This window comes from Malania oleifera, chromosome 2 (genome assembly GCF_029873635.1).
Source record: "Malania oleifera isolate guangnan ecotype guangnan chromosome 2, ASM2987363v1, whole genome shotgun sequence".
NCBI classification, from domain to species: domain Eukaryota; kingdom Viridiplantae; phylum Streptophyta; class Magnoliopsida; order Santalales; family Ximeniaceae; genus Malania; species Malania oleifera.
In genome coordinates this window covers 132,231,663-132,251,919 of record NC_080418.1, presented here as the reverse complement: position 1 = coordinate 132,251,919, position 20,257 = coordinate 132,231,663, and the positions used below count along the sequence as shown (strand labels likewise).

The 20,257-nt window shown below is 36.4% G+C and overlaps 1 protein-coding gene across 1 annotated transcript; it reads left to right on the top strand.

Annotated features, from left to right (window-relative positions):
- The first annotated feature begins 286 nt into the window (after nucleotides 1–286).
- LOC131148584 (cationic amino acid transporter 2, vacuolar-like) lies at nucleotides 287–19,460 on the top strand. Its single transcript, XM_058098384.1, has 14 exons — nucleotides 287–955; nucleotides 2,460–2,661; nucleotides 2,928–3,012; nucleotides 6,721–6,861; nucleotides 7,094–7,212; nucleotides 7,283–7,379; nucleotides 7,488–7,660; nucleotides 7,772–7,838; nucleotides 15,816–15,974; nucleotides 16,478–16,751; nucleotides 16,944–17,052; nucleotides 17,527–17,639; nucleotides 18,057–18,132; nucleotides 18,919–19,460. The coding sequence occupies exons 1-14, from the start codon at nucleotides 802–804 to the stop codon at nucleotides 19,073–19,075; spliced, it is 1,926 nt and encodes a 641-aa protein (XP_057954367.1). The 5' UTR covers nucleotides 287–801; the 3' UTR covers nucleotides 19,076–19,460.
- Nucleotides 19,461–20,257: the final 797 nt, after the last annotated feature.

Sequence of the window (20,257 nt, the reverse complement as noted above, 5' to 3'; positions counted from 1 at the left end):
ATTGTTTTATTTTAATTTTAATTTAAAAATATATAAAATAAATGAAAGAACTATTTTTAGATATTAAATTTTTTTGGCAATAGGCTACAAAATAATCAAAAATTATAAATTTAATTTTTAATTCTTTTTTCTAAAAATGAAAAAATTAACAATATAAATACATTTTTATAATTTATTTATTCTAACAAAAAGAAACGGTCAAATAAATTTTAAATTTTAAATAAAGTAAATAAGGTATAGAGAGATTCTTAATAATGTATATAAATATAATATTAGTAACAGCACGATTGTGGGCGGCTAACGTTCTGACGAGATGTGAACCGTTTGATCTGGTTCATCCAATCAGATGGGGTTGCGAGCTTGTCTCGTAAGAAATGATTTAGGCGTGGCCTGTGGTGGCTGTCTTCTTCGCTTCTCTGTTCTTCTTTACCCTTCTTAAATAATTGACCCGAATAATTCATTCTGGCCCTGTTCCTGCCTTCTGGGTGTGTGTGTATGTGTGATCTTCTCTCTGGAATCTGTGCCCACTTTCCTGCGCTGAATCTCTGGAGGAATCTATGTGGAAAGCGGGCGCCTGTGTGCATAGAATTAATTGTTGATTGTTGTGTAATTACTAATTAATATAGATATTTGAGATTGTAGTGGAAGACCCTTTTGTTTGATTTTTCGGAGGAGGAGGGTGGAGGATAGCAGGCGTTGAAATTTCTTGTACCCAGTTGGAGTTCTCCACTGCCCGCCTCGTTCGATTCGTGGGGAACACCGTAAATCATCGTTTCCGTGTTCAAAAAGCCTGCGTTTCCGATGGGCGTTGTGGTGAAGTCAGAGAAGGGTGGTGGACTCTGTTCGTGGGGATTCGGGAGTTTGATTAGGAGGAAGCAGGTTGATTCGGTTCATGTAAAGTCGGAGGGTCATCAATTGGCCAAGGAACTGTCCGTGCTTCACCTTATTGCAATTGGTAACTTCTATGTGAACTATTTGTTAGTTTGAGCAATTTCATCCGCTATCTGTTTTATGTAGAATTCTTTGGATATTTCTGTTCATGGCTTTGGGTGCTCTCTTCAACGAATTGCGGCTACTTCTTTTTCCTTTTTTGCATATGTTGCTAAAAATGTTCTGATTCCTACGCTTATTTCTGGAAATGGGTTTTGCTTGTTACTCAAATATGATTTCTTTGTTTTGAATTTTTTAAATTTTCCTTCTTGTTGTCTCTCTTCTTCTTTTGAACACCATTAATTACTATCTACTGTTATGCGGATAGTTTGATTTCTTTGTATGTGGGTTGGGATAAGAAAGTTTTGGGTTGCAGTCAACTTATTAATTAAGCAGTATTTATGCAAACATGAACTGTGCTTGAGATCTATGAGGACTAATAGAAAGTTTTGAGTTCTCCATCCTACAGTTACTCCTGGCCTGATTTTTTAAACTCTTCAGCCCACCTTTAACTGCTCCTTTTCTTTTTCTTTTTTTCTAATTGAAAATAAATCAACAAAAGCATAATTAGTAAAAATACAACTGCAGTTATTTTCTAAATTAGAAAAAAAAATCCCAAATTTTCAACCATGTTTGGGAGCTAGACATATTTAAATAGAAATTCAGTTGCATTAATATAATTATTGTTTTTCTATAAAAAGGAAAATAGACATTCAGTTGGATTCATTACTTTTGGGAATTCAATTGTTCTACTTAGAATGGATATGGTGAATTTTATTAAATTCTTTTGCTTGGGATTGCAGATGGAAGAAATCTGTTTTCATTTTTCTTGTTTTATCTCTTAGTTAAATAATTTTTAAAGGAAGATTTATTAATGGGGGGCAATAATGGTATTTCGTCCATTATTACTTCTTCCATGCTATGATAGTGCTTTAATATTCCATTTCATTTTCTTTACAGATTACTATGATGTTTAGTTTCTTACTACAATTGTGAATTGCTTTTTTACCATTGCTGTTATTTTTTATGAACAACTCTTCCCTTTTTGCACGAGGCTTTCTGATAATCTTTTCACCCTTGTGTTTGAGACATAGTGTGGGGTCAACATTGAGTACACACATTAAATATGCAGTCAAAATTGCCTTGAGAACTTCATATATTAGTAAAGGGGGCAAGAGGAAATAGGTTTTTTCAGCAATTTGGATATCTATTTTATCATTTTTATTTTAATTTTGATGGGAAAAGAATAATATTAAAATAATTAAAATGTACAGTAAATAGAAAATCTTCAGTTAATTCTGATATCACCTTTCTATGAGAAATAAATGCATGCCTCAAAATTGTCAAAGTAGTTGTCTTGAGCCCAAATGATTGTTAGGCCATAAATAATGAGATTTCTATTATGCATTAATTTCTTTTTTTATGTATTTATTTTTAACTTAAACATTTCCAATGAAGTTATTTTTAGCTCAAACACGTCCTATGTTAGTGACCAACTGCTGATTTTTGCTCATGTTTCATCTATCTAGGAGTTGGCTCAACTATTGGCGCTGGAGTTTATATTCTTGTAGGAACAGTTGCTAGAGAGCATTCTGGACCAGCCCTTGCCTTTTCGTTCTTAGTAGCTGGATTAGCAGCTGCACTTTCGGCGTTTTGCTATGCAGAACTTGCAAGTCGTTGTCCATCTGCTGGAAGCGCCTATCATTATTCCTATATATGTGTTGGAGAGGGGTATAGTTTTAATGTTTACTGTCTAAAATCTTTCTGTATTACATTCATTTGTCACTGCATTGGTTCTCGGCCTCATTTACCAGTATATCTTTGCTGATATGGTATGAATTACCGTTCTTAATATCTGTTTTTTTCTTAATTATCCTTAAATAATGGTGTTTATATAGTTTATCTTATATAATAGGACGTCGAACGCATTTGTTGTTATTTTTCTTTTGAGGTTTTAATGTCTTTAGTTAGTGATTTAGTGTTTTTACTGCCTGCAGTGTTGCATGGTTGATTGGTTGGGCTCTGATATTGGAATACACAATTGGTGGTTCTGCAGTTGCTCGAGGCATATCACCAAATCTGGTGCAGTGCACTTTCTCTGCTAGTCTAAATCTTCCTCCTTGTTAATGACATTAATGCACGCACCCTCACCCACCCAACACGCACACACTCAAGCTCCAATAATTGGATTACTTTGAAAAGTAGAATTTACCGTATGTTTCTTCTAGTTTAGAGCATTGCTAATCTGAAGTTGGTCCTCTTTTTCTATTTCCTTTGGGCCTTTATCTTCCAAAATTTAGTAATGGTAGCTTTTATAGATAAAGATTGATTTGTTTCTTAGCAATGTCATCATTTGATATCGTATTTGTCTCCAACTATTGATACAAGTAGAAACACAGAGAATTTTATTTTGATATTAGGCGACTTGTTAGTAGCTTTACAAATGTGGGAATTGTGCTAATAAGTGAACAACTGTAATAGTGGATGTTGAAGTTGTTTTCATTTCTGTTCTTATGCGGTCCCTTCCTTCTGCATCTCAGTTAAACACGACCCTTGACATTCTAGATACTGATCAGGGTCAGTTATGTGTGATTAGTTTAGAGTTGCTTCCATGGTTGATACTTAAATACAGTAGGGTTATGGTGATTTCTCCTCAGAAGTAAATAGGTGGTCAAAGAATGGTTGATAATTGCTGTAGTAGGCTTCTAAAGCACAGTTATAGCCGTATCAAGGTGATGCTGATGATGGCTCGACACTTCTAAAAATTTATCATTGTATATGCATGTAGTTTGAACTGAGAAATCATTGAACGAATCTAGCTTCTCTTAATTTTAGTTTATTCACTGCAAGTATATTCTTAAGCTCATGAATGGGGAGCTCTTGGATCATTTCAAAGCCATTTCTTGGTTCTACTTTTCTTTTTGGCGAATGCAGCCTAGTGGTATCAAATTATGTGAATGCTCAGAGTATATTGATCTTTCTAACTTTCTATCCATGAAGCATGAATGCTTCTAGTGGGTGGCAATACATGGATATGATGCTCTGTATGTGTCAGAATCTTCAAAAATGCATACGCTGTGATTGTAATAATGAAAAATGCAAAAAAAAAAAGTACAAATTAAAAGATATTACAATAAAAATTTGAAACACATGATGATTATTTACTAAGTAAATGTTTTTTTTTTTTTATTTCACTCTTTATTACTCCGAGAACAATCCGATTGACTATGAATGTTGATAAAATAGTGAAAAAAAAATTGCCTTTTTTTTTAATCAAATTTTTAGAAGTTTTAGCGACAATTTTATTAAGTTCACATTGCAATTTTATTTAAGATTTTCTCCACTGAAAAGTTTGTTTACACAATGATTTAATCCAAAAAATTGAATTCTGAGTATTATTTAAAGAAGAGAAGAAATGCATAAGTGAAAGAAAGGAAGAAGTACAAGAGTTGGAAAATAATGTGTCCTTACTATTATAGAAGGGCAACCTACATTCCCTTTGCAAATCAAACAGAATAATCCTCAAAAATACCTTTGAAGCTAACGGCAAAGAGATGCTGAAAAAACCAACTCTGTCCCATAACAAGTTGGAAGGCATTAGACGCATTACTTATCTTTGAAAATCCTAGAATTTTCTCCATCAACAAGTTCCAAAAAATAGCGTAAGTGCACATCTCCACAAAATTTTGCCTGTTATTGTTTCTTCCAAAATTTTGACAATCATGAAGTCATCTACTGCACGTAAATCATCCATGCCTCTCCAAACAAGAAAAAAGTGCCACCCAAAGCTACCCAGCAATGTTGGAAAAGGTGCTCATTCCTTAGAATCCAAGCACATCATGCAAATATATGGACTCATCACCATATTGGATCTTCTCACTTACAATAAGCCATTTTATTAATCATGTTAAGAAACAAACTCCAAGCAAATGGCTTGTTCTTAGAAAGGGCTTTGACAGTCCAAATTACATTCTTTAAAGGAAAAGAATAAGAGTTCAATGATTTCAATAAGTGCAAGAAAAATTATTGAGAAGAGGAGGAAAAAAAAAAAAAAAAAGTTATCCCCTAGCCAAATACAATGGTCACATCTCTAGTGAGGGATGAATGAATCCAGAACTCTCAACATATTGGCCAATTCATCAACTTCTCTAGCATTAAGATTTTGAAAAAAAAATGAATAGCTCATGAGAGAGCCCCCTTCCAAAGAATAAAAGAAATGGTCAAAGCATTGTGGTTGAAGAAAGCCTGAAAAAGTGAGGCACTAAGACTGTCAAAGAAGTTTCACCCACCAAAAAATCCTCTCAGAAGTGAATAGCATTATTATTGCCAACCTTAAAACAAACAGGACATTTGCAAGATAAACTTCCGAGGTTCATGTATGAAGCATGACTACTTCCTCTAAAATCCTACCTACCATACTCGCTTTTAATAACCTTGTGCCAGAGGCAGTCTATTTTTAATAGAAGCCCCTATGAACATTTCCTCACTAGAGCAATATTCCTAGACTCCAAATCCCAAGTCTTGAACCTCCTTTTGTTTTAGGCCTTCTAGACACTTCCCAATTGACAAAATGATCCTTCTTACTACCTTTCGTACCAAACCATAAAAAATTTCTTGTAATCATCTGTAGTCTCTCAATGAAACTAATGGGTATTTTTAAAAGAGAGAAAAAAAAAATGGTGATACTAGAAAGACAAGAAGTAGAGAGAGTGATATGACACCCTAGGAAATGTAAGCCATCTTAGAACCCTCTTACAATCTCCAGCAAAGCCCAATGGATTACTGCTAACTCTAGCTGGCTTAGTGGGAACATTGTTAATGATTATTTTGTAATCCTTGATATTTGCAACACTCTACAGGGTGGTTGATGTTTTGTACCACGGGTTGGCATTCCCTTGATGCTTGAAAATAATAATGCATTCTCTTTTTTCTGGTAGAAAAAAAATTTTAATGTCCTACCTCTTAACATCTAAATTCTGGAAGTCATTGATCTAAGATTGCCCACAAGACAAAGGTCAAGAAAAAATAATGCATCCAAGTAAAGACAAAAACCGTCTAACTCACCATGATCCATTTTAATCCTAGCTACACCACTCTTAGGCATGTTTATTTCAACCTCGAAATGTTCTCAAATTTTTTTTAATAAAACAAGAGCGTAATGAAATTTCTTAACCTGAAGATGGGCCACTTAACCTCATCCCTACCTACACTAGTCCTTTAATCACTCCCAACTCCAAAGCATTACAAATCATTTGGCTCAGCACATTCATGATCAAAGACATTTGTTGGTGGCCTAGCACATCAACAACTAACGCAGATTGAAAAGGAGAAAGAGGGTACCTTGCCTCAACCTGAAGTGCTAAACCAATACTTGGGTTTCCTATTCACGATCAAAGACATATTCATAGAAGATGGGCAAACATTTTATTCGTTTCCTCCAGACCTGCCCAAAAATAAAACCTAAGAGCAGGTCTGGAAGGACCATAATCCAATGAGAACCACCACTGAGAGGGAAAGCACTTTGCTCTCTCTCTCTCTCTCTCTCTCACACACACACACACAGATTATTGTTGGTGCCTCTTGGACTCTTGGTTGTCTACTTGTCTGTGACTCTGTTGTCCTGCCAAAGCTAGAGGCAGGCTAATGATAGTTTACTTTTCTTTCCTTTATGTCATTTTCTTTAATTTTGAAAAGTTTCTTCTATGATTTTTATCATTTATTGCAAGAAGTATTTGACACTCAACTGCGCAATTATTTATTGTATTATCTCCCCCTTCCTTTTTTGCTCAGGCCTTGCTTTTTGGAGGCAGTGATAGTTTACCTGCTTTCTTGTCTCGTCAATATGTTCCTTGGCTTGATGTTGTGGTCGACCCATGTGCAGCAATCCTAGTTTTTATTGTCATGGGGCTCTTGTGTGTGGGAATCAAGGAGGTACACTTATATCTTGTTCTTTTGTCATATTTTCTTCCCGCTGTCTTTTCAAAGATATCTTTTGTATTAAAACCATTGTCTTTATCTCCTTCATTTCGCTTGCATCCTTCTTCTTCTTTTTTTCTTTTTTTTTTCTTTTTTTTTTTTCCTTTTTTTTAAATCTTTTCTAGCATCATTTCCAGCAATTCTTCTTTTCAATTAACTTCATTATCTTTATCTTGTTTCATTGCAGAGTACATTCGCACAAGCCATTGTCACAACTGTGAATGTCTGTGCCATGATTTTTGTCATAACAGCTGGTGGTTATCTGGGCTTCAAGACTGGATGGGCTGGATATGAACTCCCAACAGGGTAATGTGGTCCTTTGGTATATATCCTTTATGATCTGACAAATTTCTGACATGATGTGTTTTTTTAATAGGTATTTTCCCTTTGGAGTAGATGGAATGCTTGCTGGGGCTGCCACTGTTTTCTTTGCTTTCATTGGTTTTGATTCAGTTGCAAGCACTGCCGAGGAGGTCCTTTTATGAACTTTCTTTTCAATTGTGTTGATCTCTTTATAAGCTTTACTCTGTAGAATGTTGTGGCTTTAAAAAGCTTTGAACGCTAGGATCATTTCCTGACAGGTGAGGAATCCTCAACGAGATCTACCACTGGGTATTGGGGCCGCACTGTCTATATGTTGCACATTATATATGCTGGTCTCGGTTGTCATTGTTGGATTAGTGCCCTATTATGCATTGGATACTGACACCCCCATCTCCTCTGCATTTGCCAGCCATGGGATGCGATGGGCAGCGTAAGCAAAAATTCTATTCAAACAATGGTGTATCCTATTCTTCTGTTGGCTTAAAGATGTTTAAGTTGAGCCTCTTCATTTTGGAAACCAATTTCTGTATTTTGATTGCAGGTACATAATAACTGCTGGTGCTGTTACCGCGCTCTGCTCAACGCTGATGGGTTCGCTTCTCCCTCAGGTAATTAGTTGAACACTAAGTTTTAAAAATTGGGTGAATAAATAAATGTAAGCAAAACTCATGGTGACATGAACGTCCACTTGCTTCCTTTATTATAAGGTTGATAACTTTTCCAGAAGCATACAAGGAAAAATCACTGCAATGTCCCTTTCTGATGTACAAAAGAAGCAAAGAAAACTGTGACATTGTGGAATTAAAACCTCAGATATTTTTGGACTAGGAGAACTGAAATTGTTAAATCTTATGTACAATATTGTCTCATAAAATATCATTGGTCATGTGCAACCTTCTGGGGAACATCTATCAGCTTTCAACTGAATTTGATGGCATCACTTGAGACTTCATCAACAATTACTACCTTAAAAGGAGTTTGAACGACTTAACAAGCCCCAAAATCACGAAGGACAGGTCTTGAAAAAGGCTTCCTCAATTAGCCGTCTTTAGATTTTCTTATTAGTTATTTATTTTTGTAGATGGATCCTTGACTCCTTGTTCACCCTTTTTTTTCTTAGTTCTTCTTTTCATTCATTTTTCTATGAAGAAGATCTCAGCAAGCTTAACCCCATCAAGGTAGCTTCTGGTTCTTGTTTAGGAATTGAAATTGGCATACTAACCATAGTGAGGAAGGATTTAGGCCTAAAATAACATGGAATGAGATAATGAGGAAGGATTTAATAGCTCTTAAGTTATCCGAGGAAAATGTCCTTGATTGTGTGAATTGGCGGAAAAGGATTCTTGTACTCGACTCCACCTAGTGGGACTTTAGGCTTTGTTTGTTGTTTTTGTTTTTGTATACTGATCATAGTGAAGACAAATTTCCTTCATAGTTTGTCACTTCTGATAAGGTCTCCTTTGCTTCCATCATTTTTTTTTTGGATAAAAAAATGTATTAGATAGAGAAAAGAGAGGTTACAAACTAAGTGGGGACAGTAATTCCTCCAGAAAATAAAAAATCATGATAAAATAAGAAGAAAACACACAGTGAAATAGAAAAACTAACAAAATTCACCAAGAAAACCACTCTTCAATCCCTTATCCTTCCCATCACAGTTCCCTGAGCACTTCAAATTAGCTAGCTCCCTTTGACTTCTAGCTTTTATCACCATCAAGACGCGCTTCATTTCCTCTAGGATCAAACAGCTTTAAACCTATCTTATATTGCTGAGCTTCTAAATGCTTTCCAAAACTCTCCTCCACAGGGTAGGCAGAATTCCATCCTTACACTAGTGCTTATTAACCAATCCAACATCCTCAAAAATAGAAACCTCAAACATTCTTTTGGAGATGGATGTACATATGGTAAATCCTCAAGTAAATCTGATTGTTTTAGTTTTTTTTATTTTTATTTTATTTTATTTATTTTCTTTTTTCTTTTTCTTTCTTCTGTTATGGAGAATTTCTTGTTTTCCTTCTTGTTCATTCTTCTTTTTCTAATAAATTGATCTACTTTTGCTATCCAAAAAAACAAAAAAAAAAATCCCCTAGTCGGTCAGAAGAGTCAGAACCACATCTATGTTATTCCTAAATCTCATCCAAAGCAATCCTCCATCACAACAAAACCCACTAAGGTTCTCACTATCATTACAGATGGGTCTCCCTATTTCTTCTCCATGCCTTCGCATGCCCTTCCGCTAATTCTTAATATGGATCTTCCACAATGCTTAATTCACCTTTTTTGTTTCTCTAAAAGATCTTTGGCGCTATCTCCCCAAAATGCTCTTTCTGAGATCATATCTTTTCCTCAATTCCACACCCATTTGAACTGCCTTCAAATGAGCACAAACCTCGTGGCCCCTAAATTTATCAGAAATTCAGAATTGGTTTTCATACCAACAGGTTCCCACCCCCCCTCCCCCCCCCGCCCCCCACCAGAACCATGATTTTTTCTATTAGTCTTGTCCACACCTGCTTCTAAATCCTTTGTAATACCCCCCCCCCCCCCTCTTTTTGAACAGCCATCACTATGGATTCACTTGAATTTATGTTCTTTGCACGAGATTGCTCTCCCACTGACGGTGCAACATCAACCAAACTCCCAGAATTAGTTGATTCACGACTAGCTTTCATTGTCTCTTGTCCTTCAAGGCTGTTTGGACTAAATTCTCTTTCCACTGAGGAGAAGGTAGCTTTCTGCTTTTTCTCCAGCTGTGAAACAGCAGATGGTGAGACTTGTGCCTACTTTGAAAAGGAAAAGAACTCATAGGCAGCCCATTTTAAAATGTAACTTGAACTTTGCCGGGCCTGGGCCTGCTCCAGAGGACCCTCTTTAATATAGGGCCGAGAACCTTGACACGGTTCAGACAATTGGGCCTGAAATGGAGGCCCTTTTAACTCTATTACCTTGCACACATTGGGCCTTGTCATTATGTTCGCAAGAATGAAACTCAAAGGAATTGACATGGGCCCACACAAGCAGTGGAGCATGTGGTTTAATTTGATGCAAAGTAAAGAACCTTGCCAAGGCTTGACATGCCGCGAATCCTCTTGAGGGGTGCCTTCGGGAGCTTTGACACACGTAGTGCATGGCTGTCATCAGCTTGTGCTGTAAGGTGTTGGGTTAAGTCCTTCAACAAGCGCAACCCTCACATTTAGTTGCCACCGTTGAGTTTGGAACCTTGAACAGACTGCCGGTGAGAAGCTGGAAGAAGGTAAGGATGACATCAAGTCATCAGGCCCCTTTGCCCTGGGTGATGCACGTGCTACAATGGCCAGGACATAGAGTTGCAATCCTGCATACAGGCTGATATTTGAGCCAAATCTAAGCCTAACCATGAAGAAAACTTATTAACCAACAAAATACCCAGATCTAAAACAATTGAGATTGATGCATATTGAGACCACTTCTCACCCATGAGTAGTATCCTGCGAAACCCTAACCACCTCTATAGATCATCGGAAGCCAGACTGCCACCAAAGAAACCCTAATCCAGCGGTTGCAAGGGAGGATTCCTTTCAAACGACAAAATGATATCACCCTCCTCTACTCTCTCTAAATTCACAGATCAAAGGATTTCCTTCAATCTAAACTATCCGATTAGAGCCACCTTCTCTCATGGCAAGCAGGAGTGCATGAGCCATGCTTGTTTATGGCCTTATGCTTGCCTGTGGCTGCTTGTCTTGCACACATTGGGTGGGAAGCCAGCATCTTCTCCTTGCCATTCCAACTGTCGCATTAGCTCCAAAGGAATTTGGTTGCAGATTCATACCACACATTATATAAACTATAAAGTTGCTCTTTCCTTTGCCAAAACACTTCTTTCCAAGAATGAGGAGCTCACTGCTCTGCACCAAAAATTCCTTAACTGAATCTACCACCTACGGAGGAAGCTCTTTCACAGAACTCCACTAGCATTAACGACCACCACCTGAGATGAAAGTGGAAAACCTTTTCCAACTCCACTCCAACCCTAATTCCGAGAACTTTCCCTTTTCAATTTAACCACCATCCAACTAGAAAAACTCCTCACCTGGCCAAACACTGAAGGCACCTTACCAACGAACAACTGCACTGCCTGACTGCCACCAAAGAAACCCTAATCCAGTGATTGCAAGGGAGGATTCCTTTCAAATGACAAAATGATATCACCCTCCTCTACTCTCTCTAAATTCACAGATCAAAGGATTTCCTTCAATCTAAACTATCTAATTAGAGCCACCTTCTCTCATGGCAAGCACTTGTTTATGGCCTTATGCTTGCCTGTGGCTGCTTGTCTTGCGCACATTGGGTGGGAAACCAAAATGTAAATATTGGAATAGATTTTATTATTTGAGTAGGATAAGCCTCAGTGAATAGGGGAGTATGACTGCTTGCTCAAAATGATGTTTCCCATGTTAGAGTAGGAATCACATAGAAAGCTCTTTAGGGGAGAGCAAGTGTTGGTCAATCATTGTATAACTTGCCTGATTTTGTGAACGTGTTTAGCCTACTGGCTTTCCTTGCCAAACACACATCGCCTACAAAGGTGTAATAAGAAGAATTGTGTTGCTTTACAAGTTTATTGCTTGACACATGTTTGCATTCACGTTTTCTTACTGCTTCTGCATACTCTGTATTCAATGTTTGTATATTTGTTTTTGTGCTGAACCCCTGGTTTACTATCGATTAGTTAAGCTTTGTGCTACAATTAGTGCCTCATGGCCCTTCACACTATGTGGCATGTTCAGCTCGTGACAAGGAGCCATGATCAAATATACACCAGACCAAACCAGGGGGGAAAATAGAGAGCGCATTGTCCATTTTAATTTGTCTCCTATGCTTCCTACACAGCCCAAACTATACATCAGCTTGCCACTCCCAAACTGTCATGTCAATAGGCTACTTTATCTGTCTTTTTTCATGATCTGTACACTCCTATTGTTTTGGATCTTGGGAAAACTATGTGTATTTTGCAGAAAATTTCTGGTGGCAGCTTGAACATAGTGTTGCCCTTAGCTTTGCCTTGTGAGCGCCACAAAGAAACCCCCAATGTCCTAATCATCTCATGCACAGTGATACAAAGAAAAAGAATTTGGGTTTTTTGCGAGTTTGTGGACCTTTTGTCATCCTCTTCGACTGTTTATTTATTTGTTCGTCAATTCATTCATTCATTTATTTTTATCAAGAAGATTAAATTTAAAAAAGGTTCCAAAAGAGCGGCAAAGCCTGCATATAATGGGCTAATAATGAGCTGAGAGCAAAGCAACAAAGAAGCAGAAAGCAAATGAATTATATCAGTAAAAAAATCTATAAAACAAGTGTAACTGTGGAAGGTCTGGTATAATTTAGCCAGATAAAAAGATAACTCAAAATATCAGATTGCCAAGGTCAGTTTTTGAGCTATCAAAGACTTCTGTTTTTTTTCCCCTTGTAATGGCCCACATGATGTGACCTGGAAGAATTTGCAAAGCCTTGCGACTTCCCCATGTCTATATAGATCTTTTCCTTTTTGGCATAATCTGGTTCATGTCTTGCGGCACAAAAAAATATAGGGGCAATGAAGAAGTGTTACACACTTGCCTCATCCCTTATACACAATGGCCATAGATTAACAATTAGTAGACCTTCAGATTATCCTGAGGAAGGATGGATATTCAAGCCACCAACCAAAGGGGAAATTTTGAACATTACTAGGAGCTGCTTTCTTTCCTGTTAGGCTGTTTATATAAGCGACCCTAAGGTTTTCAAGATCGAAATCCTTATCTTAGCTTTATTTAGTTTCCTATTAAAGTGGCACATTCCAGGTCCAGGGGGCCGGGGGGGGGGGTCCCTACCTTGACTCCTGTGATTTGGCGTTTAGCCCATGTCTCCCAACTTGATTGTGCGGCGTGCCCTGATTAATTTGTCTAGACTTATGCACATCAGTTGAGCCGAGCTTGGAGTAGATTAAGCTTGAACTAGTACTTGAGCTCTTCTTGGGCAGACAGATTTTAATGTGTCATTGAGATCAATTTTCGGGTGAATCTGGTGGTAAGAGCACCAATTTTAAAATTTGACAGCTGTTGGTGCTGAATGTTGCTCCATGTGGTTGTGTGAGTTATTGTGTGCTCACTTCACAATCTTTTCCTCCGAAGGAGCTCACGTGGGAGAGGTTGGTACCTCAATGTAAGGCAGAAACTCTCTTGATTACCGAACCAATGTGGGATATTATCCTCACTTCCTTGCATCACTGCAACCCCTCATCAATGTATGATCTGCATATGACTAGAAGAGCCCCACGGTGGGTGCTGACTGTTGATGCCAAGAACTCCTCCTATGGCTTATGTAAAAATAGTTTTCATTTTCCATTAAAAATTACAAAAAGGTTAGCTAATTTTTCAGCTTTACAACATTTGTTTGAAGTTGAACTAAATGAACAACAGTATAAAGTTTTGGCATTATTTGCTTGTGGGAGTAGTTTTATTGTCCATTTCTTATTTTTCAAATAATCACAACAATGCGACCTTTTCTAATTTTCTAAATTTATATAAAAAAAAAAAGTTGGAAAAAATATTTTTATTATTTTCTTGATTTTTAACTCTTACTTCGCAAATGGAAGCTTAGAATTCAGATCATGGATTTTTGTGTGGATTATGTATTGAGCTTCTTCCATATCCACACAAATCCAAAATTCAAGCCTCAAAATCCATGATCCCAGTTACTACCTTATACAATTTTTGGAAAATTCAAAACAATTTGTATTTTTTTGTAATTATTTCAAAATTTAGAAATAATAAATGAAAAAAAGTTTTGCATAACTGGAAAAAGTCTTTATGTTCTTCCTTTCTAATGCAAATCTTGAAAAGCTAAAAATTGAGCAAATTTTTATAATTCTTCAGAAAACTAAAAGGTGGAAAATGGAAAATGTTTTCCAAAAACGAGCCCTTAATATTTTTTATGGAAATTCATTTAGAAATTTTCATATAAGTTAAAAATTCTAGTTTTAGATTTGTTTCTTTTTCAAGGGATATTTTCTATTTTGAGTATACCATGTATGTGCAAAAGGTTAGGTATCTTTTATTGTACTTAGGGTTTGTAAATAGATTTATATAAAGGCTCTAATAAAGGTTGTAAAAGGTGTGACAAGGTAGATAAAAAAATGCTGCTCTTTATAGAATTTACCTTTCATCATATTTGTTATCTTAACACTATAAACACTAGAATAGTTTATGGTTATTTTATCATGTAAACATTCTCCTTAAGCTCTGTTTAATGTAATCAGTCTTTTCTTAATGGATAATTGATCTTTGGTAATTAAATGATCAGTTTTGGGTTTTTGACTATTCAGTGTTAACTATTCCATAATTTCCTCTTCTTGTCACTACTAAATTTACGTTCATTATGCTTTGTCTTGGTTGGCTTTCCTAAAGCCTTTTTATTTAACATTTTTTTGTAGAATTGCTCACTACTTTAGGCAAATCAACAAAAAATAAAATAAAATAAACCAAAAGATTTCGTCCTGAATGTGCCCATGAGTTCATCAAAAAATAAGGGCAAAAGATACTAACCTCCCCTGAGGTTTGTCAAAAATACAATGAACTCCCCTGAGATTTCAAAAATTCCAGAGACCTCCCCTGAGGTTTTAAAATTCTCAAAGGCCTCCCCTAAGGTTTGTCAAAAAGATGCAAACCTCCCTTCGTATTTTACAAAAAGACAAGTTTTTCTAGGGGAGGTTTGTGTCATTTTGGCAAATCTCAAAAAAGGTCTGTGACATTTTTGAAACCTCAGGGGACGTCTGTGGCATTTTTGGAACCTCGGGGGGGTCTCTATCTTTTTGCCAAATCTTAGGGGAGGTGAGTGTCTTTTGCCCAAAAAATAATGAACTAATTAGAGAAAAGAAAACTATGGTTGAAGAATACCTGCTACTAGTGTGTCCTTTTACTGGACCTGTTGCTATTGGGGTTATTGCAGTTGGTCCTAGACTCCTAGTCACCATCTGGATTAGTCTTGTATCAAGTCATTTAGGGTTAACATATCTCCTCTATTCTGCCACATTAGAGAGCAAAGACAGGAGCTTGCAAATGAATCCTTTTTATGGATTTTTTTTGCCAGCAGAGGATGTCACAAAGCAAGATATTGAATTTTAATTTCCATAGAGAATTTGAGGATATCCTACCATATAGAAAATTTGACTTAAATTTAGAAAAATGTTGTTAATTTGTTAAACATGAAAATTTAGATGAAGCTTTGAGACATGATAATAGAAATAAAGAATTAAAATATTGTTAATAAAATACACCTGAAGTTTGTGTTTTGTTCAGCGCATTACGGGCTGTACAGCTTTTGTTGAGCATATTAGAGAATGAAAATGTAATTGTTCATTAATTCAGGAAAAAAAAAAATTTAAACACCATATATAATCTTGTGTGCAATTATGGACTGAGTTCCTTCTTTGGGTTGTGAAGGTTCTAACATATATGTGCTTGGCTAATCTGGGAAATTTTATTTCAATTTTGACCCGTAAAAGATCCTTATTTGCATTTTAAATATGAATGCTTATATAATTTTTTTTTACGTCTCAGCCACGAATCCTGATGGCAATGGCTAGAGATGGATTACTGCCATCTTTTTTTTCAGATATTAATAGACGCACCCAAGTTCCTCTCAAGAGCACAATAGTGACTGGTATCGGTGCTGCAAGCTTGGCATTCTTCATGGATGTTTCACAGTTGGCAGGGATGGTAAGTTAATTTCAACAGAAAGCAGGATTCTGTTGAGTTGTTTAGTTGAGACTTGAGGTTATTACCTCTTTGTTATCAGAATTTAGAAGGTGTTCCATTAAATAGTATTTTTTTCTGAAATGATAGCTAGAGATTTACATTAAACCAATTCTACAAGTTAATGAAGCCTGAAAATTTCCTTCATTTCTATTTTTCTTTTTCCCCGTTTGGTTTGCACTTCACACCCCTGCCTCTCCTTTTGTTCTCCTTTTTCTTTTGGGACCAAAAATTTCTTTGTTTTGGAAAATGAACCTACCATGAGTGGTTATGTGAATGAAACACATTATCTGGAGTTCTTTCTTGAACTAGACCCTGGTGCCTGGATTTCCGGATTCCCAAGCAAACCCTGAATTAGGTGAATTCCAGTAAGGCAGTTCTGGATCCTTACAGAATAACTATCTGAAGTTTTCTCTAATCTCTATATTATGTGTACAAAATTCAAGATAATTGCATTTTGTTTGCAGGTCAGTGTGGGTACACTTCTTGCATTCACAATGGTGGCTATTTCTGTATTGATACTGAGATACATCCCCCCAGATGAGGTTCCACTTCCATCATCACTTCAGGAGTCAATTGATTCAGTCTCATTGCAATACAGTGGTAGCAGCCCGGAGATTGAGGGAGAAAATGATAAAGATCAGATTGGCACATCTAATGAGGGTACTCAACCGTTAGTTGGTAAAGAAGAGACATCTGCTAAATATCCTCTTCTCTCAAAGCACATTGCTCAAGGCAATTGTAGGTCACTTCCTTTTCTTTTTTTTTTTCCTAAAAAAAAGATAGATTGTTTTCTTTGTTATATATACTGCATTGAACTACACATCTGAATGTTTTACCCCAAATTCAAATATATGGCTGTTGGATTAGTCCTCCTACTCCTCCATTAATCCATCAAGTGGTTAATTATCTCTTTCATGTCGATCGCTGCAGTCACACTAAATGAGAAAAGCAGGCGAAAAGTTGCTGGATGGACCATAATGCTTACATGTATGGGAGTGCTTATCCTTACATCTGCTGCTTCTGCTTTGGGCCTTCCCAGGTAAGTTGATATCCAATGCCTTCATGGTAAATTTATCTAACTGATTTTTCTAGCTGTGATAATTTGTGGTTACATAATATAGTTTGCTGTTGTTTTAGCTGCATATAGTTTTAGGTGAAAAGAATTGTTCTTAAAGACTTACTGATATCTATGATATAGAACTACTTGTGATTTATCCTGAAGCATGCATGTACATGTAGTGCGTGGTCACACGCACAGAGAGGCATATAGTTGCTCTTACCAACTTATTAAGTTATTATTGAATGATATTTTCTTCCATTAATTGTCAATTGTTGTGATGAGAATGCGGCGACTTCAAAATCTTCATAAGTATTGGTTACCATTTAGTTTGGGCCAGAGACTTCTTTTTTGGCTCCTCCACCTTTATTGCCCATCTTTTACTTTTAAGTTTATCTTTCCAAGTGTTTGAATTTTTATCACTACTCTATCCCATCTTGTTGATTGTTTGACCAGCTATCTTCGGTTCACATTGTGTGGAGTTGGTGGTGCTATTCTTTTATCTGGTCTTGTGGTCCTCACTTGTATAGATCAAGATGATGCGAGGCACAGCTTTGGGCACACAGGAGGTATGTTCCATTTATATCAGATGCAGCCATGGACTTGAGTGCCAAACAAGGTTAGACATGTCTGACAGGATACCCTTTTTCTCCTTTCATTTTTGGCAAAAACTTCTCTGTCAGACATTTACTACCTTCGTTATGCATGCTTTGAAGTTAGGCCTCAGCTGTAATTGTGGGTCCTGTTAGAGAACGAGCACATGATGCTAATGATGGGATTTGATTAAGCATAGGGTTAAATTCTTAACTCAAGTTTATATGTAGGAAGTTTTTATGTAGAATTCATCCTTCCAGCTGGTTTGGACTCCTCCAAATATCTTTACAAATTATACCTGATCATATTAGTTTTACATTGCAAAAGAGAAGTACTACTATCCGTGCCAGAAATTCTGGGAAAACTTAGTGGAAGTATTGATTTCTGTTCAGGTTTCATTTGCCCATTTGTTCCACTCCTACCTATTGCTTGCATTCTCGTCAATGTTTACCTGCTGATAAATCTTGGGTGAGTATTCAGTTGATCAATCCCTTAATTAATGTTATTTTACATTCTTAATTTTCCTTTGATATGATTAACCTGATGGTGGAAACATGTATGCTTCATTTGGACCTTGGGGAAAATAATCCCTGTAACTGCTCTAGAAACTCATGCAGCATCCTGTTCTCATCGTGAAAAAGGCATATACTTTGTTAATAATTAATTCTATAATCAATAAAAGTGGAGCCATGCTTTTTCCCATATTGTGAGGCCACCCTTGTCAATTTGTTTTATCTTGCACTTTGCCGACACTTGGTGCCTTCAAATTCCACAATCATTATTATTTTTATGGAAAACAGGGAGGTGGCAGGAAAAAAGAAATTACCACTCTTGTTTTATCTCGCATTATGCAGATACTTAACACCCTCCCAACACCATCATTATTATTCAGAAATCTTTTTGACCAAGAAGTAGGGGAAGATATGACCTAAATTGCAATGTAATATCAGCCATCCCAACTCCAACTTCATACAAGTTTTAAAGCCTTTCATTTCTTAGCACCCTCGTGATTAAACAGAACCTTATTTTAATCAATTTTACAAAAAAAAGAGCATTATTTATCTCATATTTTTTATTTTCTTTTTTTTCAATACGAAAACTTGTTCAAATCAATTTGTTAGAAACTAAGTTGCTAAAGAAAAAATAATAACATTAGATTACTGCATTCACCATGTAGGCTTCTGTAATTTGATCTTCCATGAATCCCAGTGACTGTTCATTTCTCATGTAATATATTTCCTCTTATTCATACAGAATTTCCACCTGGATACGTGTTTCCATATGGTTGGTTATTGGAGTGCTTGTTTACGCATTATATGGACGGAGGCGCAGCTCACTTTTGGATGCTGTCTATGTGCCAGCTGCTCACGTTGATGAAATTTATCGCAGCTCCTTGAACTGTCCTGCTTAGCATTTGTTAAGAGGTGATACTTTTGCTGCCCTGCTTTGGATTGCCCTATATCATGGAAGGAAAAAAAAATTCTTTCATTCATCTGTCCAAAATCTTCCCCTCCCCTGTAATCTTCTTTGACCCGTCTCTCCACAGCATGTTGTAATCTCATTAGATACTGGGGATGAGATCAACCTGTCTGTTGTTACTAGTATTGCATATAAAATTGGTGGTTGAGTTGGAATTTCCTCAATGTAAATAGTTAGCAAATTGATGAAGATGGCTTTCCTTGAACGATCTAGTGTGATCAAGTCTTTGTGTGTAAGTAACCGTTGGAGGACTGGACTTGAAATTTCATCACTGTAAATAATTTTCAAATTAAAGATGTCTTTCCTTGTTTGAAACAGTTGAACTATTCTTCTTTCTTTTTACTTGGGTCAAGCTTATTGATCAAGGATGCAAATTGGGAACTGATTTTGTTGTGTTTTATAATTCTGGAGGGAATGGGGATGTTTAAGGCTAATAACTGTGCAGCGAATCATTGGCATGCATGACTAATATTCAATAAATGGTTTTTAGCTATATTTTCTCTTAGATAATATTCGGGAGCATGGATATCGGGACTTGTATTTGAATTTGTATGAATATGAAGGAAGCTCTCTATAATTTTTTTCATTCTATTTTCTCTCGAGTTACATAAATTTTCAGATGCTATGGCCTTAAAGGCAGGTCAATCATGTCATCTCAAATTATGTTCTTGCTGCTATATTGTGATTATAATTGCTGAAGGACGACATGGTGATATCATACCTCTCCTCTCCATATTAATTTTACATGTTCATGTGTTGAATAATAGTTCGACAATATTACTCATACTGCCACCTCTAATTTTCTCCATGCTTGGTGCTTGGGAGAGACACTCCGATAAAACCTTCTCGTAAAAGTATTCCTGCTAAGAAGTTACAAAATGGACTTGCCTCTTCATATAGGCATGTCATGCGATCGTATGTTCTATTCATTTTGTTTGAAATGTTTTCTGAAATAAATTAAATGAAAAGAGCATAATCAAATGATACATTGAGAATGCTAAAGTAGAAGATGGATGGCCACTTGAAAAGACTGGGTCTTTCTCAAATCCTTTATTAGTGAGAACTTTTGTTTTACTTAGTAGTGACTTTTTAATCTTACATAATGGGTAACTGT

Coding starts and splice junctions, on each gene's coding strand:
- LOC131148584 (XM_058098384.1), top strand. CDS start 802: ATGGGCGTTGTGGTGAAGTCAGAGAAGGGTGGTGGACTCTGTTCGTGG. Junction 7,661..7,771: donor CATGGGATGCGATGGGCAGC/GTAAGCAAAAAT, acceptor TTTTGATTGCAG/GTACATAATAACTGCTGGTG. Junction 15,975..16,477: donor TTTCACAGTTGGCAGGGATG/GTAAGTTAATTT, acceptor TTTTGTTTGCAG/GTCAGTGTGGGTACACTTCT.